Source organism: Adiantum capillus-veneris, chromosome 9 (assembly GCF_014529385.1).
Source record: "Adiantum capillus-veneris isolate H3 chromosome 9, ASM1452938v2, whole genome shotgun sequence".
NCBI classification, from domain to species: Eukaryota; Viridiplantae; Streptophyta; class Polypodiopsida; order Polypodiales; family Pteridaceae; genus Adiantum; species Adiantum capillus-veneris.
Genome location: NC_140939.1, coordinates 104933852 through 104960647, shown reverse-complemented (window position 1 = coordinate 104960647; position 26796 = coordinate 104933852). Strand labels below are relative to the sequence as shown.

Sequence of the window (26796 nt, the reverse complement as noted above, 5' to 3'; positions counted from 1 at the left end):
GATCCCGGATCTCTGTAGGAAGTCCTAAGGTAAACCGCTCAATCTGTTCTTTAAACGAGATCTTCTTAAATGAAGAAGCTGGTAGAAAAGAGCTCCAGAATCTTTTGCAATATGCGTCCAGTGTATCCTTCTTGGTCATCCGAAGTTGGTTCCAAGCAGTTCGTACTCCTGAGTCAACCATGAAGAAATAAAAAGCCTTTTAAATTTCAGCCATTTAAGTGGCGCTTTCTTGTTCAATAGAAGAGTGAACCACCAAGTTCGAGCATTTCCCTTGAAGTAAGAAGTAGTTCTCCGAATCTTGGAGTGCTTTGAGTAATGTCCTCTAGAGAAAGCTATGTCAAACTGCTGTATGAAGGCCAAAGCCTTCGAAGCATCTCGAAATCCAAAAAACGTGTCAAATTTAATTGACTGTCCACCTTCTTTAAATTCTCGGACTTTCTTGCTTTTATCTTCCAGAAAAAGTCATACTGGTTGGCTTTATAAAAATTCTTCTTCCTTCCATAAATCTGCTGTCACCAGAGTCCGTACTATCCGAACACGAGTCCTCTGTAGAACTGTCCGAAACTGGGCGAGATTTAGACTTCTTTGCCTTTTTTCTTGCCCTTTCCGAAGCGTTGCTTTTTGCTTCGCTTTTTCCCTTTTCTGTCTTCTTCGCTCAAGTCGGAAGAGCTAGAAGAAGTGTCAGAAGAAGAAGAAGAAGAAGAAGGAGAAGAACTAGGTACTCCTTCAAATTGCACACTCTTCTTGTGCTTTCTTGTAGAGGCAAAAGTAGATTGACGACCCAAATAACCCGGGAAGTTTGTGCCTTTCTTCTGCTTTTGGTCGTTGCTTTTTAGCTTTGTTCTGCGCGTCAAAAAGCTGGTTAATCCCTGCATCAACCACCCCTTCTAATTCTTGCTCTATAAACATCCTCGGAGTAGGAGGTTGTTTGAGCGCCGGTTTGAGTGCCGTGGCGGCTCACTGGTTTGCCGCCACGGCGCCACTGTGAGTGCACCTCGTCGAAGGAGGTCTGGGTGAAAAATTTTACAAGTTTAGGGTCCTTCGTAAAATTTATCATCAACTTTGTCGCATTATCGACCAATCTCCGATGTTTCATCTCTTCAAGCTCCACCTGAGTAGGCCGAGGCGGGCCGTACTCCTCACGTGAATCTTCTTCGTGATCTCTTCCCGCATCTTCGGATACAGAGTAAGTCGACTGTCCTTTGCTTGAATCCATAAATGCCGCATAAAAAGGATCGGATTCTCGGTAGAAGAGAAATTGGCCGCGCTCTGATACCACTATAATGGACTTGGACACTCCCAAGTCAAGAATCTACGGCGACATGACAGGAATTCACTTCAAAACAGTTCACAATTTAATTTGACACCGGCCCGGCAGAGTTCCGTGCTAAGAGGTCATGGCCACGTCAGCATGTCAGCGGGATTTTCGGAATTCTGCAGCCGGCCAGCTTGTGGTTTGTGTGTATCTGCTGCCCATAGTTGTCCAGGGCCATGACACGTCACCAGTTTGTGACACACTTGCCCTTTGAATTAAACGAGATTCCTCGCGTGAAATCTCTTTAAGTTTTCCTGTACAAGCACCTGAGGCTTTCTCGAGGCTTCCTTTGCATTACCTTCCAGTTTAGGTGCAAAACCCTAAACCTGTAGGAAAACACAGCAGGCTGTAATTTTCTGTTTCCCATTATTTTGAGCGGAGCAAACACGTCTATGCGTGTCTCAGAAGCTCCCGCGCGCAATGAGACAGTTCCCCTGTAAATTGGACGAGTTTCCACCCCAGAAAACTCTCCGTTTTTGCATTCCTTTCTGATTGAATTGTGCGTACTTGAAGGGGATAAGCAATTAGCTAATTCGGTTACTGTACAGAAGGCTCTTGCCTTGGCAAACCCGCATAAAGCCCCTAGAATTGTACATGGTCATCTGGGAAGCCCAACTAGAGGGGCATTACCATATGTGCGAAGGGGGGAGAGAGATGCGCGAGAGCAAATCATCGAGTTGTATGAGACAAGGGAGAAGGCAAGATTTCCATTAAAGCTGTGATCACGTGCACCCACTACTCACACACACACACACTGTGTTCACTTATACAAAAATTAGCCTTCTTTCTCACTTTGGGCAGGCCCCTCTTGAAATGAGAGACTTTTGAGTGTGAGTTGACTTGCAGGTTTCTCTCTTATTGCCGTGTGTCCAATTTGCTCCTTTTGGTTTAATTCCTAGTATCTACTAACTTGTAAAGTCTTGCCGAGGGGCCTGAATGACTTTAACTGAGCCTAGCCACTTCTTTTCTAAGCAGATTCCAGGGCCGATAGGCCCAACCATCTTGTGGCTGCCTACCCTTGACTCCTGCGGTGAGGCCATTTCACACTGGCCATGCAATGTCCGGGCATTTGTGATTTTGACAAGTGGGTCCCAGAAATTAAATAAAAATCAAGGAAAAGAAACCAACTAATATATATAGTGGTTGTCACAGTCTCGTGACATGTTCTAGTTGTTCTAATGCTCGTCTAGTGTCTGCTTGCTGTCCCTTCAGATATCCTTGTAAAGCTTCATGATCCTGTCTCAGCTGGTGCAACTCTATATGCACATCATCAAGCTCTTGGTATGTGCCTTGAAGCTCATTTTGCGTTGTGTGCAGTGAAGCGGACTCCTCTGTGAGCTGCTCATTGAGATCTTCGATTAGCATCATTGAGCGATTGCGGTTTGCTTCTGCCATCTTTTCCATTTTGCGAAGGCTCTGACATATTTGCCAAGAATAGTTACTTGTGTCAGACCATTTCTCTTTTTTAGAGGTGCAATCTTGCCAGGGCATATCTATATGATGTTCTGAGTGGGGTATGCCTCCTTCATGTGCTGTGAAGTCTCCCCTTTATCTGATTGAACAGAACGGTTTGGTGAAATGGGCTCGTCACCATTTGTGTGTGGTGGGATGACAACTGTCTTTTGGGTGGGGTGAGAACGTGACGGTACGGTGAGGCTACTGCCCTCGCTTGTCTCCGAGGAGAGGATCTGGCATAGCCTCCTTCATGTGCTGTGAAGTCTCCCCTTTATCTGATTGAGCAGAACAGTTTGGTGAAATGGGCTCGTCACCATTTGTGTGTGGTGGGATGACAACTGTCTTTTGGGTGGGGTGAGAACGTGACGGTACGGTGAGGCTAATGCCCTCGCTCATCTCCGAGGAGAGGATCTGGTGATACTCATCGATTTTGAGAAGGCCTACGACAAAGTTGACTGGGACTTCTTGGAGGGCACTCTACGCAGGATGGGTTTCTCAGATGCTTGGATCAGAGGTGTGTCATCTTTCTACAGGCGTGCACACAGTCAGGTGCTCTCGGCAGGGGGAAGAGGGGAATGCTTCATGCTCCTACGTTCGGTTATATGAAGTTGCCCTCTAGCCCCCTTCCTCTTTCGCATGAGACTTTCTAGAGCGTCTATTGTGTCATAAAAATCCTCGTTATCTTGCTCCTTTCTTTCTTCTAGAGTTCCTTCTGTGTCATCACAAGTGTTAAGATCCCTAATAAAAATCTCGTCTTGTATACGTAGATATTGCATGCTAGTCTCTAGCTCTCGCGTTAAACTCCCGTTCGTTTTTTCCTCATGCTCGTCTTGTTCTTGAATCCCGTTTGCTATACAAAATGGAATTAAGTCTAGACCATTTTTGTCACAAAACTTTATAGGGATGATCTAACGTGGCTGTACGGATTTTCGTGAAAAGCGTTGACAGCTTTTGGGTTAGGCGCTTTTAGACCAGATGCTTTTGACTTAAAGCTTTTCACGGTAAACTGCTCTTCAAGGCCAAGGGCCTTTAAATATGTGCCATGGGCTCATTTTTTTGGCACGTTTCTGCATGGAAGTGCAAAGGACAGTACCAACGTTGTATTGAGCTGAAGCAATATAAAGAAATACAGAAAGGGGCGCCAGGGTTTGGGGCCAATGCTCTCTTGGGGTGGAACTCCACCACTCTGGTCTCGTGTGCTGTGCGTGTCTTTCAATTTATTTGTTTTGAAGTGCTAAAGGTTTGTTCAGTCTGTTCTTTTCCGTTGGCACGTGGTGCCCTCTCCTTGCAGTAGCCGAATCAACATCTTCAACTGGAGTCTTATGTGCATCTCTGTAGCTATGATCCTTCAAGTTGATATGAGTGACGTTCTCCAAATACTGTAAGTAGACATAATCATATCCCTAGTCTTGAACCATCTTTAACTGGCGCATGAATGGTCTTCCTAGAATAACATCATAGGTATTCTTGATACCAAAATCTACTATTGCAAATGTGTGCTCATACGCAATGCCACAAGAAGTCATCACTACTTGCTTTAGAGCTTCAATAGGCTTCTCAATATGACCATCAACTAGCTATAATTTCATTTGTGTTTGCCTACGAGCAGGTTTTCCCCATTCTTCCCAAATACCTTTTGTGGCTATGGAAACAACCACACCACTGTCTAGAATAGCTATGGTTTTTGTTCCTTGATATTCTATTGGCAATGTGGTGTTTCCATCTTCACCTTCACAATTATCACCGGTTTTGTTTATGGGGACTGGCTTAGCATCCTTCTTGGGGGTTTGTTCCAATCTTCCAATTCTCGATCTATTGTCTCAACAGGATTTCTAATTTTCATCTTCTGAAGACATCTTCCTACATCTCTCCACATCTGAGGTCTGACTTTTAGCATAGGAGTTGGTTTTGACAGGAAACTCACTCTCACTCCAAGCTCTGACACTCTTGGTGCTTCCTACCTTGTCATGCATGTTTTCTCTACACGTGGTGGGATCCTCGTGACTCGATCTATAAGGCTTAACTCTCCTTGGGCTGGCTTCCTATTGGCCACCTGGTTCATGTAAATGACATAAAAAGGTTCTCCCAACAGAAACGCTTTTCCATGCTTGCCACGTATACGTACTTACACTCATGCCCATTATTGTCTACCATAATAGGTCGTTTTCCCATTTTAAACTGATTAACGTACACGTACATCCTCTTGATGTCCGTAAGCTCTTTTGCGCTCACGTCTTCCCTGATGTAATAGTTTTCTCCCTCTTTGGGTGTTAGCTTGTACAATCCGACACTAGGATTATCAATGAGCACTCTCTCAAGCTGTTTTATGGCTATGAACATAGCCCTCAAAGAATTCTCCAGAGGCGGTCTCTCTACCCCCTCGTCAACTTTATCCTTTGTTCCAATCAGATCCATTGCATCTACGAGATCAAGATTATCTGTCCTAAGATATGCAACTTTCCTCTCGTTGATGTAACGGTCTCCATTATCAACAACTTCTACTTGTTCTTGAAACTCAAGATTTAGTCGAAGAATTCCTAGTGGTGACGGATGTCGAAATTGGTCAGCTCACGAGGGATTGCTGCAAAGGGTGACTCTAGCCCCAACAGAGGCGTCCGCAAGCATGAATGCTCCTCTCGCGCCAAGTAGCTCGTGGCAAATGCACTGCCAAGAGATTGAGCTGCTGAGGAGTGACCAATCTTGTGGGCTGGCGGTGGGGTATGGGAGGGAGCAAGCGACGAAGCGAGGGGGATGGGAGGGCGGCGGGGGGGCAGCTAGGGGAGGTGAGGGTGGAGGCAGAGAGGTGGGGATGGTAGGTGGAGGAGGTATCCTCCAATGAGGGGGAGAGGGAGCGGCGATGGATGTCGAAATTGGTCAGCCCACGAGGGACTGCTGCAAAGGGCGACACCTGCACCAACAGGGGCATCTGCAAGTATGGCTGCTCCTCTTGCGCCAAGCGGCTCGGGTCAAATGCACTGCCAAGAGAGCGAGCTGCCGAGGAGTGACCAATCCTATGGGCCTGTGGTGGGTATAGGAATGAGCAGGCGATGAAGTGGGGGGAATGGGAGAGGCGGATGGTGGGCGGGTGGGGGAGGTGAGGGTGGAGGCCGAGAGGTGGGGATGGTAGGCGGAGGGGGAGAGGCTATCGATGCGAAGCTGAGGTGGAGGAGGTATCCTCCGACGAGGGGGAGGAGGGGGAGCCGCGATGGATGTCGAAACTGGTGAGGACTGCTGCAAAGGGTGACACCTGCACCAGCAGGGGCATCTGAAGTATGGCTGCTCCTCTTGCGCCAAGCGGCTTGTGGAAAATGCACTGCCAAGAGAGCGAGCTGCCGAGGGGTGACCAATTCCGTGGGCCTGTGGTGGGTATGTGAAGAAGCAGGCGACGAAGCGAGCGGGATGGGAGAGGCACGGAGGGGAGGGGGGTTTACAAAATGATGACGTGGCAACACTGCTTGGACACACACACAATGACCCTGCGATAGAGGTGCCACGTGGCAGCAGTACGAACTCCCGAAAATGCGATGGCAGGCTCATGTGGCAGAATGTACGGAAACCCATATTTTGCACTGGCTGATGACGTGGCACTGCAATTTGCGTGTTAGGTTTAATGGCCATGTGGCCGACCGCCCATCACTAACTCCTACTAACCCTAAATGTACAGCTATACACTTGTGTGAGCCAGTAACACTAAGTACAGTGTGTATTGTGCCTTAGTGCATAAGATAGAGAAGAAAGAAAGGGGGCACACAATGTGTGTCGGCTCTCCCCCTCCAACCTGTGAGTGTGGCTATGGTGGTGTGTGTGTGTGAGTGTGTGTGCGTGTTTATTCCTCTTCCTCTTCCGCTGCCGCTTCCGCTGTGCTTTCGGCTCCTCTCCTTCATCTGGTATCAGAGCTGTTTCATTCCCGAAATCGCTTCTGCGCGCTCGTGCACTTTCAAGAGTGCAAACAGGGTTCCAACTTCGGCATCGGCAAATTCAGCATTCCGAGAGCGTTTCTAGTAGGTGTCCTTGGGTTTTACCCCCCTTTCGGAGCCATTCGTGCTATCAGAAACCTCATTCGAGCTATGGTTCAGGAGCTGCATTTTTTAGTCCTCTTTTGATAGTTTGTGTTGCAGAGCTTTCTTAGCCAGTTAACAGGTACCATTGTTGCAGTCTCTTCCATCTACGAGAGCCCACGGCTCATTCGGGATTGTGTAGCCTCTATCGGGGTGGCCTCATACACACACATAGAGTGTGAGTTTGACGGCATTGTCTTCTTCGACTACAGGTACAGATACAGGTACAGGTATAGGTACATAGAGCGGCCTAATTAGCTTTCTCTGTGCTTCTCGGCCTCAATTTCGGCTTCGGCTAGGACATCGACGGCATCAACTCACAGGCTACAGGTTTCAGTGCTTGCGATATTCTGGTTCCAATGGGAGCAGTTTTTTATGCGTACATGTATATGTTGGCACCTTTGACAGTGTTTGAGCTCTTTTGAGAGCGGTTTGACTTTCCCTAGGGATATTTCTTTGCATGCACATGCTTTTAGCGCTTGTTTGAGCGTCGTGACAGCCTTGTACGTCTTTGTGGATACTGCCATTGTACGCTTTTGTGGAGCCATCTTGTGGCTAGTACGGCAGTCTCGGCTATTTCTGAGACTTGGTCCGGATGATAGCCATTTCTGAGACTTGGCTATACGTTTTGCTGCATACCCTACGTTGTTGAAGGGTCGATAGCGTGAGGTTTTCATTGAGCTGGGGTATTCTCAAATGTGGAGATACCTCTGGTGATACATGTAGCTGGAGCATCCCTTACGAGGCCTTGCCATAGGACAGGTATAGAGAAGTATAGGTGCTTTTGACGCCGAGTTGGCGGTCTATGTTCAGTTTGACAGTTTATGCACCTCAATTGATCTCTATAAAGTGTGCTTTTGAGAGGCATTGCCCTCTTTTATGCTTTGTGAGTGACATACTTGGTCATTGACATAGTCCCAAATACGAAGGAGTCTTTGCCGAAATTTTCCCAAAATCTTTTGGTAGTTTTCTCACCATGTCTACTAGCAAAGACCTTGACATTTATGACATCAAGAAGTTTGATGGCACTAATTTTCCCAAAATCTTTTGGTAGTTTTCTCACCATGTCTACTAGCAAAGACCTTGACATTTATGACATCAAGAAGTTTGATGGCACTAATTTTTAGCTTTGGTAGAACCAAATGCATGATATGCTTGTTCAAAAGAAGCAGAAGTTGCCTATTGCCTATGCGGCTAGAACTGAAGATATGCACATGACTCAGTTTGAGTGGAAGGAGCTTGATGAGCTATGCAGGTCTACGATTAGACTGCACCTTGGTGAGTCGGTGTACTTTTTAGTGTTAGAATGCGAGACTGCTCATGCTTTATGGCAGAAATTATGCGACAGTTACGAAAAGGATACGGCTAGCAATAAGATTTTCCTGATGCGAAAACTTTTCAACCTTCGTATGAAGGAGTCCACTAGCGTTGCCAGCCATATCAATGATTTTGATTCTTTTTTTGCTTAGATTCGTGCACAGCGCATGATCATTGATGATGAGATGAAAGCAATCTTTTTGCTTTGTTCGTTGCCACCCTTTTGGGATATCTTTTGCGCAACTGTTAGTAACTCTGCTCCTAATGGCACGCTAAAATATGATGATGTTACTAGTGCACTTTTGTTAGAGGAGATGCGTTGGAAGACCATGACTAGCTCGCATCATGGCGAAGCTCATTATGTGCAAAGGGATGATAAGCAACGTAAGGACTGCTCGCAATGTGAGTCCAAGAAAGAGGGCAATAGAGATACATCAAAGATAGATCAAAGTCTCGTGGTCGCCGCAATGTTCAATGCCATTATTGTGATAAGTTTGGTTACATAAAGAAAGATTGTTATGCTTAGAAGCGTGACAAAGAGAAGGGCAAAGGTAAAAGCAAAGATCATGATGATGAAGAAGAGAAACCAAAGAGTTCAGTTAAGATTGAAGAACTGAACATAGTTCAGGATGACACTGATGGGCAAGACATTAATATATTGACTGAAAATAATGATGTCTTTTACGATGCATAGGAAACTCTTATCTTTGCAGAGTTCTATGCCAGCTGAACTCCTTGTTAGTGGTGAAGTATCCTATACATGGATTCTTGATTTGGGTGCTTCGTTGCATGTCACACCTCATAGACATTGCTTTACCACATACGAGGAAACCATTGGCTCTGTTACACTTGGTGCCAGGTTACTCTTGTGACATTGTTTGCGTAGGTGATATTGCCATGGTTATATCAAATGGGGTGAAGTTTATCATCCATAATGTGTGTCATGTTCAAGCCTCGACAAGCAATCTGATTTGGACGTCTTGGTGACTTGGGTTACAAAGTCACTTTTGATCAGCAGTCTTGGCGTGTTGCGAAGGGTCATCTTATTATAGCCCATGGTTTTAAAGTTGGTTCACTTTATTCTCTTTATGTATCTGATAAAAACAGTGTTCTTTCTATAACCGAGCTGCCAACCGTTGCTTTGTGGCATAGCCGGTTAGGACATATGTCAATGAAGGGAATGGAGACACTCTTGTTTGGGCTACTTACCGTCTTTGTCATTTTTGATTTTCCCTTTTGTGAGCACTGTCAATATGGAAAGCAAACACATCGTACACATTCTTTTGACAAAGAAAGAAAATCCTTAGAGCTTGTGCACAATGATTTATGTGGGCCTATGCCTTCTGAATCCCATGGTGGTGCGTCCTATTATGTTACATTCATTGATGATGCAACACGGCATGTTTGGGTCTACGCCATGAAGTCTAAAGATGAGACCTTTTCTTGCTTCAAGAAGCTCTTATCTAGTGTTGAAACTCAGTCTGAACATAAGTTGAAAGCTTTGCGCTCAGACAAAGGTGGAGAAAATGTCTCCAAAGAGTTTACAGGCTTCAGTTCAAGTAGGGAAATTAAGCGTGAGTGTACAGCTCCTTATACCCCTGCACAAATTGGTGTTGCAAAACGAATGAATAGGACCATCCAAGAGTGGATTGTGTCTATGCTATCACAGGCTAATTTACCGCAAGCGTTTTGGGTTGAAGCATTACACACAACCGTGTACTTGATCAATAGATCACCACATGCTTCATTACAGTTTCGTGTACCTTTGGAGTTATGGTCGGGACATAAATTGTCTTATGAAAACTCCGCACATTTGGCTGTGAAGTTTATGCACATGTACCCAAGGAGTTGCGTGCTAAGCTAGATCCTAAGTCGAGGAAATACATCTTTATTGGCTATGATATAGATGGTCAATTTGGCTATGGTATAGATGGTCAATTTGGCTATCGTTTATGGGATCCGGAATGTCGATTAGTGATCCGTAGCAGTGATGTTGTCTTTAATGAGACTAAGATGCATAGAAAGCCAATGAAAGAGGTTGAATTCCGGGAAGGGACTTTTTCCGATGTATCACCTCTTGTCCAGACAGCTCCCGAGCCACTTACTACACAGGCTAGTACGAGTTCTGATGAGCCGCGGAGATCTCAAAGAGTCTCACATCCGCGAGAACGTTTTGTTCCAGGCGTGGATTTTGTTTTGCTGACAGATAGTGGTGAGCCTTCTGGTTGCAAAGAGGCTATGCTAGCCAATGATAAGGTTCAGTGGGAACATGCTATGAAGAGGGAGTTGTCCAGTATTGCAAATAACAAAACATGGGAACTTGTTCCATTGCCAAAAGCTAGGAAAGCATTGCCGTGTAAATGGGTTTACAAGAAGAAGATTGACAATTTCAAAGCTCGTTTAGTTGCCAAAGGTTTTAAGCAAGAATATGGTGTCGATTTCCAGGAAATCTTTTCTCCAGTAGTCAAGATGACAACACTTAGAATGTTGCTTTCTTTGATTGCCATTGAAGATATAGAGCTTGATCAAATGGATGTCATTATAGCTTTCTTACATGGTGATATGGAGAGATTTATATGCAGCAACCTGAAGGGTTTGTGCTAAAGGGCAAGGAACATTTGGTCTGTAAGCTTCTGAAAGGTCTTTATGGCTTGAAGCAATCATCCAAACAATGGTATCAAAAGTTTGATGCATTTATGTATTCCCTAGACTATAAGCGTAATAATGAGGATCCATGTCTTTACGTGAAAAGACAACCCAATGGACAACTTATTATGCTTATCCTTAATGTAGATGACATGCTTATTATCGGTCATTCCAAGAAGGATATGTTGACTTGAAAACCAAGCTGAACAGTCAATTTGACATGAAAGATTTGGGTGAAGGCATTACTCGTGACCGTAAGAAGAGGTTGTTGTACCTTTCTCAAAAAGAGTATGTGCACAAGGTTCTTGATCGTTTCAACATGCAGAAGGGGAAGGCTTTGAGTACTCCATTGCTTGCATATTTGAAACTTAGCAAGAAAGATTGTCCCAAATCTGCTGAGGAAAAAGCTGCAATGGCTAAGGTTCCTTACGCTTTAGCTTGTGGTAGTCTCATGTATGCCATGGTGGGTACAAGAGCTGACATTGCACATGCAGTGGGAGTTGTCAGCAGATTTATGTCTAACCCTGGTAAAAAGCATTGGGATGCTGTCAAGTCGATTCTCAGATACTTGAGTGGCACTGCAGATAGACAGTTATGCTATGGTCGTGGAGAGTCATTCATTCAGGGATTTGTAGACAGTGATTATGCAGGCTGTGTTGACAGTCGTAAATCAACAACAGGTTGGATTTACACATTTGTTGGTTCTGCTATTTCTTGGAGATCCGTTCTTCAAGACTGTACATCCATTTCTACCATAGAGGTAGAGTATGTTGCATTGAGTGAAGCATGCAAAGAAGCTATTTCGCTTGCTTGCCTAGTGAATGATCTTGAACTGGAGAAGTGTACACCAGTTCTTCATTGTGACAGTCAAAGTGCTATTGCCTTGGTTAACAATCCAGTGTTTCATTCCAGAACGAAACACATTGATGTGCGTTATCACTTTAGTCGTGAATGCTTGGCAAACAAGAGCCTTGATTTAGTGAAGATTCCTACATCAGAGAACACAGCGGATGCACTCACTCAAAGTCTCTCCAGCCATCAGTTTCAACACTGTCTTGAGTTGATGGACATTAGGTGAAGAGTGGTTCTCTTCCATTCTTATGGTCTCCCACATTGGTCAGAGTGGGAGAATGTTAGGTTTAATGGCCATGTGGCCGACCGCCCATCACTAACTCCTACTAACCCTAAGTGTACAGCTATACACTTGTGTGAGCCACTAACACTAAGTACAGTGTGTATTATGCCTTAGTGCATAAGAGAGAGAAGAAAGAAAGGAGGCACACAGTGTGTGTCGGCTCTCCCCCTCCAACCTGAGTGTGGCTATGGTGTGTGTGTGTGTATTCCTCTTCCGCTTCCGCTGTGCTCCTGGCTCCTCTTCATTGCGTTGGTGCTTTTTGGCAATTTTTGAGGAGCAATTGCTTTTGGAACAATTTGCTTTTGAGTTTAACTGCCTTTGGGGAGGACCCACGGAGTTGTACTTTGATCAAGCATTAATATAAAAGAAATATTAAAGGGGCGCAAGTCTTTGGGGCCAATCTCTCTGGGCACGGAACTACGTCGAGCCGTGTCGGCCAAAATTGAACTGTGATTTTAAGTTTTGAAGTATTTTAAGTGATTCTTGCGTGTGCCGTGTTGGATTCTCGTCTTGGGGTGCCCAAGACTTTGACAGTGGTATCAGAGCATCAGGAGTGTGCTTTTCTCAAACCATACCGGTCTTCTCCAAGAGCAAACAGGGTACTTTGAAATTTGTTATTGAAGAATCTTCGTGTCCCGACCCCGCACTTATTAGCCACTCCCACCCTTACTTCATCGCGCATTGGGCGTGCTTCGGTCGTCATCGCTCTGTCTTACAGCGATTAAGCCATAAAGAATCCCAGATTACACATGGGTTCTCTTGGAGAATCTGACAGGGATAACACCTCTCAGTGGGAAGGCAAAGAAGAGTTGAAATCTGGTGCGAGAATTTAAGAAAAGAATGAAGATCTGGGCAAATTTTTTTATGACGGAGAAGTTTGCCAGAGCGAAGTACAAGCGTTGACTGTAGGCTGACACGTGTGTGAAAAGGTTGGTCAAGTACTACAGGGACCCGAGATTTGCGAAGAATTACCCGATTGATGAGATTCACTCGAGATGGTCTGAGGCCATTGAGTCTCCTCTCAAGATGGGATGAAAGCTGAAAGGATTGACGTGTGTAGATAAGAATGATGAATTTGAATGAATGGATGATGACGCATGTTGAATGATTCTAGTGCATCAAGATTCCCATATGAATGAGATGACTGGATACCGTGGTAAGTGCATCAAGAGTTCCTGCGGGATGAGATGGCTACTCAGGGATCTAGGTGCATCAAGACTTTTGGACGGATAAGATGACTAGATGATTGAAACACCGTGTTTAGTATGTGATATGATGTGATGTGACGTGACTGTCGTCTGTGTACAAGTGTTGGATTTGTGGTGTCTAGTGCGTCAGTACTTAGAGTCAGTGTCTACCGAACTGATTTATGGCTTATGTCTGATTATGCAGACATAATCGAGGCCGATTATAATTCTTTCAAGAGGGGGATATGTCACAAAATGATGACGTGGCAACACTGCCTGGACACACTCACACAGTGACCTTGCAATAGGAGTGCGATGTGGTAGCAGTACGGACTCTCGCAAAACGCGTTGGCAGGCTGACGTGGCAGAATGTATGGAAACCTCTATTTTGCACTGGCTGATGACGTGACGACAGTACGGATTTTCGCAATTTGCGCTGGTGCTTTTTGGCAATTTTTGAGGACTAGTTGCTTTTGGGACATTTTGCTTTTGAGTTTAACTGCTTTTGGGGCTCTGCTTTTGGCATCCCTTTGTAAGAATAAAAGGAACCCAAGGGCCTCACTCTTTAGGGCATTTGGACGTAGAGTCTGAGAGCCGAGGATCCACGGGAATTGTACGTTGATCAAGCATTAAAATAAAAGAAATACGGAAAGGGCGCCAGTCTTTAGGGCCAATCTCTTTGGGCATGGAACTACGCCGGGCCCTGTCGACCAAAATTGAATTGTGATTTTAAGTTTTGAAGTATTTTAAGTGATTCTTGCGTGTGTCGTGTTGGATTCTCGTCTTGGGGTGCCCAAGACTGTGACAGGGAGTGAGGGTGGAGGCGGAGAGGTGGGGATGGTAGGCGGAGGGGGGGGGGACTGACGGTGGCGAAGCTGAGGTGGAGGTGGTATCCGCCGGCTCATCCTGTTGTAAAGGGTCGAAACGGTTCCTTGTGGGAAGACATTGCTGCTGCTGGCCTAGTGTAGGCTGACCACCAAGGGCGCTAAATTGACGTGTTTGCCCCTGGCGAGACGACGACCACGAACGTGTTGCCAGCCCTCCTCTGCCTCGGCACCTGTCTCAGACTAGGTATCTGCCTATGCTCCCTGTGTCTCTGCCTGCTAAGCGTGGCAGCCTGAGTAGGTTGGGTTTGTGGCGCGAGTCAGGGCCTCCTTCCCGTGGACAGGCCTTGGCAAGATGGCCCATCTGTATGCATATGAAGCATTGATTTGGGAGGCCTCAATACTCTTCACTTTGTCTGATCCAACCACCACTCACCCAAGGTAGCAGAACCACCTTTGGAAGTGTATGTCTCTCTCTAACAAGAACCTGTCAAGTTGGTAACCTTGCAGCCTTGGCCACAACTTAAGCGGAGGCGCGCACGGTCTCTAAGACCATCCTAAACAATCGTGGAGAGTAAGGGAAGATACTCCCCCCTTAGTCTTGGAAAGCAAACTGAGCTGGGAAGATCTGCCTCCTCCTCAAGCACATTTGTAGTCGGGTCGAAGCCGTGGTGCCATTGTCTGAAGTAAGCTTGAGCCACCGGAATGCCTAGCAGACTCATCGAGATCACTTTGGCTGCCATCTCTGGATACTCGACTTCTATGTGATAGTAGCCTCTCCCAAGAATCTGCAAATTCATGATCTTGCTCAGCTCGATGAGGAGTTGGGCCTGTAGCAGGTCCCGAACTTGGCCTTTGCTGGGTCGTGTGCCAACAATCTTGCAAATGAATGAGGTGGCTTGAAGCCGTTCCACCTCGGCCATCAAGCTCGCAGGGATCGCCATTCTGTGTCTTCTGTTGGAAAGGAACACAGGCTGCACGCCAGACCATATGAGCATGAGGGAAAACCCAAAGACAATGGCTACTAATCTCATCTATATGTAAGGTGCATCGTAAACAAGACTGATCATGTCTAGTAGTACCGACACATGTCTCCACCGGCGGACCAGCAGGAGTCCTCAACCACATAAAGTGCAAGATATCGGGCTGATATGCAAATCCCATAGAAAGCTCCCAAAAAATCTGAACATGAAAGCATGAGATAGTCCAACATCCAGCCAGATCTTCAATCATGTAGGCCAATAATCCAAACTCTGCTACCTCAGAAAGATATGGCAACTAATGCTAGCAGAATACTAAAACAAAAATACTGTCTGATACAGATTTGCTACTGAGGGCAAACGCCACTCGCCCGATTCTCATGCTAATTGTGAGAGAAGACTGCATCATATGACAAAACTAGACCCCAAAGCGGCATTTCCTAGGGGGGTATGTCACAGATTGATGACGTGGCAGAGCAATCCGGACACACACACACACACACACACCCACAAAGTGATGACGTGGTTGCCTGTACGAAATCCTGCAATTCACGTTGACTGGCTGACGTGGCAGCAGTACGGAACCCCACGATTTCGTCGACCTGCTGACGTGGCAAAATGTACAGAACTCTGCGTTTTACGCTGGTGCTGACGTGGCCTGGCTGTACGGATTTTCGCGGATTATGCTGTTGTTTTTACTGGTAGAGTTTTACCCAAGTTGCTTTTGGAGTTAATAGCTTTTGATTTACTGCTTTTGGGGGCTCTGCTTTTGGCATCCCTTTGTAACCTTTATATTGAACCCAAGGGGCTCACTCTGCAGAGCATCTGGACGCAGAGTCTGAGAGCGAGCATCGACGGGCAATTTACTTTGCTCAAAGATTAATATAAAAGAAATACCGCAAGGGGCGCTAGTCTTTGGGGCATATCTCTCTTGGCACAGTACTACGCTGGGCGTGTCGACTCTCTCTTAAGTTTGTGAAGTGTTTTGAAGTGAATCTGTGCTATGTTGCGATAGAATCTTGACTTGGGGTGTCCAAGTTTGTTACAGTGGTATCAGAGCACGGCCAATTTCTCCTTTAATCGGGAAATCCGATCCCTTTTCTTGCGACACTTTTGAATTTTGAAACGAACCAATCGACCTCTTCTACAACCGCTGAGATGTGAGAAGGCAATGCAGAAACTTCAAACGACTTAACAGAAGATGAGTATGGGCCACCTCGGTGCCGCCTACAAAGTATAAACTTTGGGAGATGCATCGTCGATGACAGGTTGAGGAGTGCACAAAGCAGATGCTTCAGTTTGCTAAAGATTTCCAGTTTGCAAAATTTTTGACTCAGGAGTTCATGGCTGAAGTACATACTTAGTGGCAGAAAGCCACCGAACCACCAATCAAATCGGCAATTAAGAAACCTCCTACTCTGAGGATGTTTACAGAAGAAGAACTTGAAGAGGTGGTTCAGACCTAGAAGATCAATCAGCTTTTGGACACGAAGAATCAATTGAAAAAGCAATTGAAGAAGCGCAAGAAGATAAGAGCAAGAAGACAAAGGAATTCAAAGAGGGTGGACATTCAATATAAGGTTTTGATTGAGTGCCATTGTCCACCTTTTACGGGTCACTGCGGCATCGACACCACCTTGAAAGGTGTGGAGCGTTATTTCTTTTGGCCTAGACGCAAGAAGGATGTGGACGACTTTGTTCACAGTTGTTTAGTATGCCAGAAGGTCAAGTTTGACAGGCATTAAGGCACAGGGATTACTACAACCCATTCCCACCCGTTGAAACCGGCCCGTAAGGCGGTAGACGTTAGCTTTCACCCGATTCTTTAACACGTAACTTTACGACACAAAGCAATGACTTAAAAGGAACCTGTATGTGGGAATAGGATTACACTTCAAAACAAAAGCACGGCCAGGAAGCTAGAATGCTCCCAAGCAGACAGCGACACCTGTAGGCCCCAAAGGTTGGCGCCCCTTTCGGTATTTCTTTATTCTTTAACAGAGGGAATAAAAACCTGCGATTTCCTACAAGCTGCCCCGCATAATTCGGGCTGAATTGCACCTGTTCTGGCCCGATTTCGGTAGCATAACTGTGCTAGGACGCTTCACAGTCAACATCCCTACACAATAGAGGACTTTTCCGACACATACAGACACTTTGCAAAACCTGGCGAGAATTTGCAGCACGGTGAATTCTCTGTTTTCTGCTCCGAAAATGCGCCAGATCACCTCTACAACGGTCCGCTCGCGTCCCCGAACCTCCTGGGGGTATTAGGGACCGTTTAGGGCCGAAACCCTAAACCTGCACAAATACACAGCAGGCTGTAACTCCTTGTTTCGGGCTCCATTTCGCATGCCGGTCGCATCCGTAGCAAGTCCTCGCGCTCCCGCACCTGTAGAGCTACTTGCCCTTTGAATTGGACGAGATTTCTCACGTGAAACCTCTCCGAATTCACCTGTACCTGCGGGGGATTAGCCACTAGCTAATCCAGTACTCGTGCAAGAGGCTCTTGCCTCGGCAATCGCGCATGAATCCACACAACTGTACATTGGTCAAATGAGAAGCCCACTTGAGAGGCATAACATAACTGCTCGTAGGGGAGAGAGAGAGCAATGCGTAGCGTGCAGGGCATCACTCCTGGCACCGCACTGTACATAAGAGGGAAAGGAAGCACTCCATAGCTCTTAACCTGTGACAGAGAGCTTGCAAATGAGCCTCCCAGGTATAAATCAGCGCCACCTCTTCTTGCATGAGGAAAGTGCACAGAAATGTGCCACTTGGTGCGTTTACAAGCCATTTCCTGTTTTGGGGTTGCCGCCTAAAAATCTCCCGACCGGTTGCCCAGTTGACTTCGCGGCAGAGTAATAAAATGTTCCCCTTGTCATACCGGAGGTAATGACGCGAACACATTTTCAGGTCCAAAAGAGCAGTTCCCTAAATTGTAGGAGATGCTTCCATGGCACTCACACTGGTCATCTGACCATCAATCACCACTGGAACCACATTGAAAAATGCAATGTCGGCCAGCTATAACGTGATTTACACTCGTAGCCCCACCGTGGCTAACCTTAGTCCATTTGCCCAACTTCATTGCTCACTAGCCGTCCGGCCTAGACTCTCACTGTCCGCCTCACACCATGCAACTCGGGCATTGGCATTTCCAGAGGGGTGCTTTAAAACAAGTCAAATAAAATTCCCCCAAAAAGAAATCAACAAGTAAAGTTGCCATAGACTCGTGACACCCGCCCTTGGGAAAGTATTGCAATGGATTTCACCTTTGATCTCCAAAAGATAGAGTGGGCACGATGGCATTTGGACTGTCATTGACAGATTTAGCAAGCAAACTCACTTCATTCCAGTGAAGAAAACTGTCAAGCCAGACCATTTAGCGAGTGTTCATTTCACAGATATTTCAATTACATGGCATGCCTGAGACGATAGTCTCCGATAGAGATCCCCGATTCACGAGTTTGTTTTGGAGGGCTATTTGGGAGAACAGTGGCACACGATTACAGTTCTCGTCATCATTCCATCCGTAGACAGATGGGCAATTCTAAGATTGCAAATTCAATTATTCTGGATTTATTGAAGTCTTACATCTCTGATAAGAAGACTCAATAGGAATTTTTTTTGCCTTTGGTGGAATTTGCCTATAACAATAGGGTTCACTCTTCGAGGAGGAAGGCGCCATTTGAGAAAATTGAAGGTGCTCCGAAGGTTCCACCCTTTCTCAACACTAAGGACAAGATTTTTGAAGGTGACCAGTACACGAGGAACTTGGACACTGTTTTTACCAAGGTCCGGGAGGCTTTAGAGAAATCTCAAGAACGATATAAGAAGGCAGCAGATCGACATCGACGAGATTTGAAATTTAAGAAAGACGATCGGGTGCTCTTACGTTTTGAGAAGGCCCGCCTAAGGGAATCAAGCAGCTTTTTCCCTCTCGCTGTCTCTCACGCTCCTTCCCTCTCTTTCATCAACAATCACAACGTGCTTCGGGCCAAGTTCTTGAAGCGGTCGGGGGGCAAAGTGCTTCTCAAGTATTGTGAGACCCGCTTTGCTTACAACTATTTGATGGTGAGCCGCTTTGTACAGTGTCAAAGTGTAGTGCGGTAACTCTTCATTAGTACAGAGTTTGCTGAGGCTTCCCATGCAAGTACAGCCACAGGGATCATTTGTATACGGAAGGTAGAGGATCCTGAGTTCTGGGAGTCTCTCAAGACTCTTGACAGGATGGTGAAAGTAGTGATCCACTTGCTTAGAGTGATGGATGGTATGCAACCTTGCATTGGCAAGGTCTACGAAGCAATGGATCGCATGGTGGACTCTTGAAGTTCTTGAGAAGGATCCAGATAGATTGGAAGAAACCAAAGACCTTTGCAGTAGCAAGTGGAATGCCTATAGTCCACCTCTTCATGGTGCAACTTTTGTGTTGGATCGAGAGTTTCAGGGTGCAGGACAGGAGCATGATTTGGGGGTGAACAAACATTGGAACACCATCTTGAAGAAGCTTCGCCGTGATCGTGACATGCCTCTAAATCAAGGATCAACTTGCATTTTACAGGGATATGCGAGGATCAATTGGGATAGCCAATGCCCAAATTGATGGCACCAAAATTTCCTCTGTCTTGCGGTGGCAAGAAAATGGTTCAGATGGTCCCGATCTTCAGCGACTTGCCATCCGCATTCTCAGCCAAGCGGTTAGCTCCTCTTGCTTGGAGCAATTATGGAGTGTATATAGCCACATTGCATCTAGAAAGAGGAACCGACTTGGAGTGGAGAAAGCAAATGACCTTGTTTTTGTTGGTGCAAACTGAAGAACGCTTTGCAAGTCAGTATCCAAAGTGACAGATCCTTTTCTATAGTGGAAGATGGAGGCAGAGACAGAGAAGCTTGGAGAGGCATGAGGATGAGCCTATGCAGGAGGATTGGGATGATATTTATGACATCCAAGACACCACTACAGATTGGGAGTTGGGATGCTCTTTTGCCCTACCCAGAGGTAACATCAGGCATGAGTCATGACTCATTGCTTATTGGTTTTTGGCATTTGTTTCCTTTGGAGCCGCCGGATTTGCCCTCTTTCTGTATTGCACCACCACATGAGTGATTGAGTCGACATGTCACCTAGTGACTCTTACAGTTTTATTTAGCACTCTAACCTCTACATGTCTTTTTGTAGCGCCTTGGCTGGCCTTGTAAGCCATCTTTATAAGCCATCATCTTTTTGTTCCAAGCTTTTGTGTGGAGTTTGGACTCTATTCAACTTTAAGTTAATGTTCTGTGTATGAAGAATCATTCAATCAAGATGCTTTTGTGAAGGATGATCTGAGTTCATGTGTTGTGTAGTGCGTTTGCAACCGGTTATCGCATCGGCGCGTAGCGCAATCGTGTGTAAGCCTTAAGAATGAAAAATCATTGCAAAGCATGCCTAAATAGGATTCTACTTGACTAATGGGTGTGTATGGGTCCCTGCTAACATATAAGTTAAATTCAACCTAATTTAAGCATATTTTAAGCTTGCCGTTCCGGCCCCCGTTCCCGTTCCGCTTTTTCGGGTCCCCCCCGTTCCAGAGGCCCCCGTTCCCCGTTCCGGGTAACTTTGCCCTGGTCACCTTCCTAAGATCACAGAAACATGCAAGTACACCAAGCAACTCTGACCGAGGTATCTACAGTCCATACTGGACCTAGAAAAAGAAAATTGCTAATGAGACAACGCAGTCTGGACAAGCTCTCGGAATGCATAATCCAACATGAAGCTGTGAATTAAGCTGTAACGAAAAGCACCTTCGACACTAGTGTGGTATAAAGATGAGGTTATGGCTGATTTTTTACTTGTGTACAACTTGGCATGTTGCGGGATGATTTGGAGCAGTTTCTTCATGTCTCCTCAGTTTAGCCTCACAAACAAAAGCTTTCCAGTTCGGATGGAGCAAGGTGGTGACTAGGTGAGAAAAAGTGGACCATTCTCTTGAGGAGCATATCTTTTAACAATGTTCTCAATAGGCCGGTGAAATTGTATCTTTATTGAGAATTTACCATTGCTATATGATGGATGTGGATAATGAAATATATGACTCGCCTAATTTGTTTCAAGGGTGATCAAGGAGCTAGATGCGAGGAACAGAGGGCATTATGGAAGAGTAGAAACTACAATTGTCATTCTAGAAATATGTTGTTTGCAGCCAAGGCTTTGGTGCAATCTGATGCCAAAGGGTATCAGAAGGTTGAACTCTGGCGGTCGGAGGACAAAGAAGTGGGAAGTCACACAAGCCGTCGTAGCATGGCAAAACATGAGCCAATCTCACATAGACTAAATGCATATCCAAGGCTATACAATATAATATGGAGCCAAAGTGCCACCATCAGGTTTGATGATACAATCTCCAACAGCGTTGGCTATCCCAGGTAAATCAGCGAGCTCTGCAACTGAACTAAATGTGAATCGGCTCCCATGTTATGTTATGATTGTGGCTCCAAGCTTGCATGTGGGAGTCCAGAGTGGGTCATTAAGAAGGGTATCCTTATAAAATCTGAATCAGGGTGCTGTCTCTTAGGCAAGGGCCAGGCTGTAGAGTGTTAACCATGCCAGTACTTGCCCTAGGTAGTCATATCTCGTAAACCTCTAGATGGTCACAACCTATGCATAGAGCCCAAATTCTGCCGTCTGCCACTAGAGACCTCCTTTAGGCATGGATTAACATGCCAGATCATCACTACTACTATAGTCTTCTGAAACTTACACTCTTCCAGCAGGGCTCTTCTGCCCTTTGATGTCCACCCTTGGGCTCCATTTCTTGTGTGAGCACGAATTCCAATGAGTCCAATCAGCACCAGGGTTGACACGTACGGTCATGTACTATCAGTACTCGTATGAAGACGTAAGTTGTTAGTTGAACTGCAAAAATCATGACGTATAGTGGATGGTACGAACAATAAATAAAGAGAAGACTTGTTGTCACTGCCTGCTTGCAGGGAGTGATATAGGCATGCTGCCTATCAAATGTTGTACACATTTTAAAAGCTTTTAGAAGCTATTTTAAGATGCTTCTTTTCAGGGTAAGTCCTTTCAGCAATGCTTGTAATAAAAATAGCGCTGCTGTAAATAAACTTTTGCGATAGCAGCTGCGCAAGGAGATTCGAGCAGAGAAGATCCTCTCTCTCTCTCTCTCTCTCTCTCTCTCTCTCTCTCTCTAAGCAGGCAGTGCCGCCGTCTGCGCGGTAGTGACGGCCCTTGTTATTTTAGCCTAGAGTCTAGTCTTTAAAGAATAAACATGAGGGAAAAGAGCTTATTGGCTAGAGCCCAAACACATGGAAAAGGGCCAAAAATGCAGCCTACTATGTCCAAAATTGGTCATTTTCTTTTGTCTGCAAATATAGTTTGTTTGATCCATCTATACATACGTATACATTTTTAGCTACTTGACAATTGCCAAAAGCGTTTTTAAAGTCTCTTCACAATAAACAGGAAATGCTGGAAAATTTGGAGGATGCAAGCAATGAGTTAATACTTACTGACGAGGACGTTGTGCGGTATCAGCTTGGGGAAGTTTTTTGTCACATGCCAAAGGATGAGGTGGAAGAGCGTCTGGAGGCTCTCAAGGAGGAAAATCAGAAAGAGCTAGAGCACTTGGAGGAAGAAAAAGATGCTATCCTTGCGCAAATGGCAAATTTGAAGACAATCCTTTACGGTAAATTTAAGGACTCCATCAATCTGGAAGAAGACTAACTCCATACGCTGGCAATGTCGGTTTGCATATTGCCAAGCATGCAATCTAGGGAGAACTACACTACCTTCTTTTTAGTGTGCGATTGTGCACTAATGTATACGATGTTTTCATGATATACAGTTGAACGTTCATCTTGGAGAGGAAAGTGGCATTCCCCTTTGTCTCTATGAATTCTAGCTTTATAACACAAGACCTGTTAATGATACTTTACTGGGCTTGACTAGGTCTATTAAGATTCATGATGACTTGTTAAACATTGTATATGCCGTTATGCCTGGATGATGCAATGGCTTTACCGGATAAACCGCTCAACACCCGCATACATGCACATCAGACACATACACACCACACACAACCCCATGTGTGAACGTGGACATGCGCAGGTACACCTGGCTTAACAGATTCACCAAGCAAGCAGGGGTGTGTCCAATTGCAGATGGCTTTACAGTGTCGAAGGATGGGCTACGAAGGGCATGGTCTGTGGGTTGATTTGCAGAAAGGGCAGATGGGAGCAGACATAAATAAGGACTCATGAAGCCTTGCTAGAGAGAGTATGGCCTGGACCGTGGAGAAGTAGAGTATGGTGGGTGGGGTTGCAGTGTTCTCTCTCTCTCACTCTTTCTTAATCAAGTGTGGTAGATTGGTTATCCTAGTTCCCTCTGGAGTTTTAGGGTTTGAGTTTAAGACTCGTTGGATAGATCTTTGGGTCTCTTGCGATTGATGTAAACAATTTCTCCTCTTTGCTCTCCACACTGGCTGCCAGTTTTCTGTTTCCTTTTAATTGCATTTTAAGGCTTGGTGCACGGTAGCCACTGCCTATGCTGTAAGTGCATTCTCTGTGATTGGAAGGAGTTGATATGTTTTAAACAAATACTTCCCTCCATTTTTTGTTGTGTTGTGTTCTCTCTTTTACTTTGTGTTTTTGAGTTTGGGCTTCAAAGTTGAGAAACCAAACACCACTTTTTCAATCATGCATATGCATGTAGAGGGGGAAACAAGAATTATCAACAAACCGAAATTAAACAACATTGAAAACTCGGTCTTGCATCACCATTCGTTAGACAAAATGTTGCATACATTTTATCTTTCTCTACATCTCTCTAAAAATACACACATGGAAGGAGCACATGTTTTCAATTCAATCAAGAAAATTTCCAATTCAGTGCACATAGTTATAGTCATTCCGCAAAATACTATCAGCCCTCTATCAGTACCCTAAATTCTCAGAAAGAAATTAGTGACTTTATTCAATCTATGCATTTGCGACAAAGGAGTGGAGTGGCAGTTATTATGCAATTTCTCAAGTAAATAGAAGGTACTTTTGACTTATCTACAAGTCAAACATCTCTTTGTTTGGCATTGCGTTTTAGATTTGCATGATATATTGATTTTAGGAACTCCGTCTCTAGATTTTACTTCTTACTATCGTTTTGGTGCATGCGAGGTACTATGTGGGTACAACACCACATGGAATTCCAAGAAATGTTAATGGCTATGTGAGTAGTGGTATTCCTAATGTGATATTTTTTTTGTCATGAAAACTTTTCAATCAAGCTCTTCGAAGGATTCATCATCAAAGCCATGTTGACTACGTGAGCAAAAGCCCTTGCCCTTTTTGCTACACCATTCTTTGCCATAATACATCTACATATGACGCTATAATTGTCTCTATTTATTAAACTATTTGGCTTTTTGGGTGGTGTGACATGAAATTGGTGGCTATAACCCTCATCGTCCGAATTAATTGGCAGCTCTTGTAGTGATTTACCTTTTTTGAAGACTTCTCTTCTTTCTCCCAAGCGTCCTCCTTAAAAATACTATATCATGACTCCCTTGGTAGGACCTTCTAGCCTTTGGGTCATATAGTTTGTAAGCCCCCCCCCCCCCCCCCAAAAAAAAAAAAAAAAAAAAAACACTAGCTTCACATCACTTAGTTTTATGGGATTGCGGGGCCACACACACACCCGCATGTCGCAGGGGGTTGAACCATTGCGGGTGCACATATAGCCCCTCACCATATAGTTTGTAAGCCTTTTGATCTGCAATATAAAACAAGACCTAACATATGATGTAAAAAAAAACGTGATAAAATCATGAGGCTTGCCTACTGCTAATGGAGATTAAAAAGGGGGGAGAGAGAGAGAGAGAGAGAGAGCTAATATTGATGATCAAACTATGAGATTGAGGTCAGCCAGTGGACAGGTGGACCCGAAATAAATGTATAAACATGAGACCATTTCTGGAGCAAACAACGAGAGGCGTCTTGGTTAGCGCAGCCGGAACGAGATCGTATCCATCGGATGAAAGTTCGATTCATGCAGACAGCTTTGACTTAGAAATGGGCCGTTGCAAATTTGCTACTGGCACCACATTTTGATACAAGCGATTATTGAAAATGTCGTCGATCTCCACCTCTAAAGGATAATTTGCGCCAAGACTTCTGCTTTGTTGGATCTAGGTCACAACTATTCATTGCACCTCTCCATGCCCAAAATCGAGCAACAATGATGAAATCCGCCCAGACGCCCCTTGAAGGTTCTAAAACTGGGGGTTTTACCCTACATGCAAAAGAAGACTTAGTGGTGCAGAAGGAGCTTCTATAAGTCATGGATACTTTCTTCTCTTGCTACCTCCACCCCATGGCTGCCATATAATTGCTCTTGAAATTACATTGGAGTCTAGTGCAGATAATCAATTTCCTAAACCCCATTACTAAATAACACCTCCTTTTGGGAGGTGGGATCAATGGCTCACGATCACCGATTGATTGTGACCGTTGGATTGCCCATGGAATGCAAAAGATTTCCACTTTCTCGGTCCCGGGACTTGAACCCGCTACCCTCTCCACCACGGAATTGACTAACCACTAGGCTAACGCATGCTCGTTGAAAGGTGTGTGTGTGGTAAGTTTATAGATCACGGCATCACGGACAAGTCTACACGTAGTTCACACCGAGTTCGCATTGAGTTCACACCACATTTGGTGTGGTGTGCAGACCCTCCCCAGTTCACACCTAGTTCACACCGTTTTCACGTTGAGTTCACACCGAGTTCACACCAAATTTGGTGTGGTGCACATACCTCCGAGTTCACTCTTAGTTCACACCTAGTTCAAATGACAATCGGACGACCCAGATTGCACCCGCTTCACTATGCCTACTGTGGGCCATTGATCCCACCTCCCTAGAGAGGTGTCAATTAGTGACGAGCCCCCCCCCCCCCCCCCCCCCCCCCCAGCCCCCTCCCCAAAAAAAAAAAGAAGCGATGAACATGTTTCTGAAGGAGCATACATGCACTCTCCCTAGTTGGAGCCCACCAACTGCTATTGTGCTAGTCCAGACTGCCTTGGCCTCCAAGGAGTTCCCCTCAATGCATCACCCATTAGGCTTCTGCTTTTGCTATGCTGCTTATAGATTTTCTCTTTTAGGCTTGGCCTACAACCCCAACTAATTAGGAGACCAAAGGTACACCTTTACAAAACTGAAGGTAACTGTTGTTGCCTTGATGGTGAGGGACAAGTTAAGTGGACAATGGCCTTCATTTTCCCCCACTCTAGCTAGTTTCATGTACATATTGATCTCAATGATCTCAAGCAAGATCAGAAGAACTCATATACAAACATATATAGACGTGAAGTCTACAAGAGTCCTAGCCTCAGGACTAAGTGGCAGGGGCATGGGAGGGTGGGATCTACGGCGGGGGCATTGAGTCCCTCAGGACTAAGTGGCACGGGCATGGGAGGGTGGGATCGATGGCGGGGGCATTGTGGGCCGTAGATCCCAGTGGCGGCGCCGAAAGTAAATTAGGATACCATATATTATTTTTTACTTTTGTAATCTAAGGTAAAAAGTAATTTAGGGTACCCGCATTTCAGAAGTAATCTAGGGTACCCCCATTTTGTGCCGTCGGGTTTGAACCCGGGACCTCACACACGGGAGGCGCCTACCCTAACCGGTCTTAATTTACTTAAAACGGGAGGCGCCTACCCTAACCACTATGCCATTCGTGCGTTGTGAAACGTGGGGGTCTTAATTTACTTAAAACATGTAAATTAGGGGTAGGCGCCGAAAGTAAATTAGGGTACCCTAGATTATTTTTTATAATAAAAAGTAATTTAGGGTACCCTAATTTACTTTTGGCGCCGCCACT

General features: G+C 45.3%; 1 protein-coding gene across 1 annotated transcript in view; it reads left to right on the top strand.

Annotated features, from left to right (window-relative positions):
* AIP3 (ABI3-interacting protein 3) overlaps window positions 1–22855 on the top strand; it is a 102979-nt gene extending 80124 nt beyond the window's left edge. The window contains exon 3 of the mRNA XM_086519917.1: window positions 22386–22855. Within this exon, the coding sequence (XP_086376043.1) occupies window positions 22386–22646 (261 nt within the window). The 3' untranslated portion in view covers window positions 22647–22855. The remainder of the gene's footprint in view (window positions 1–22385) is intronic.
* Window positions 22856–26796: the final 3941 nt, after the last annotated feature.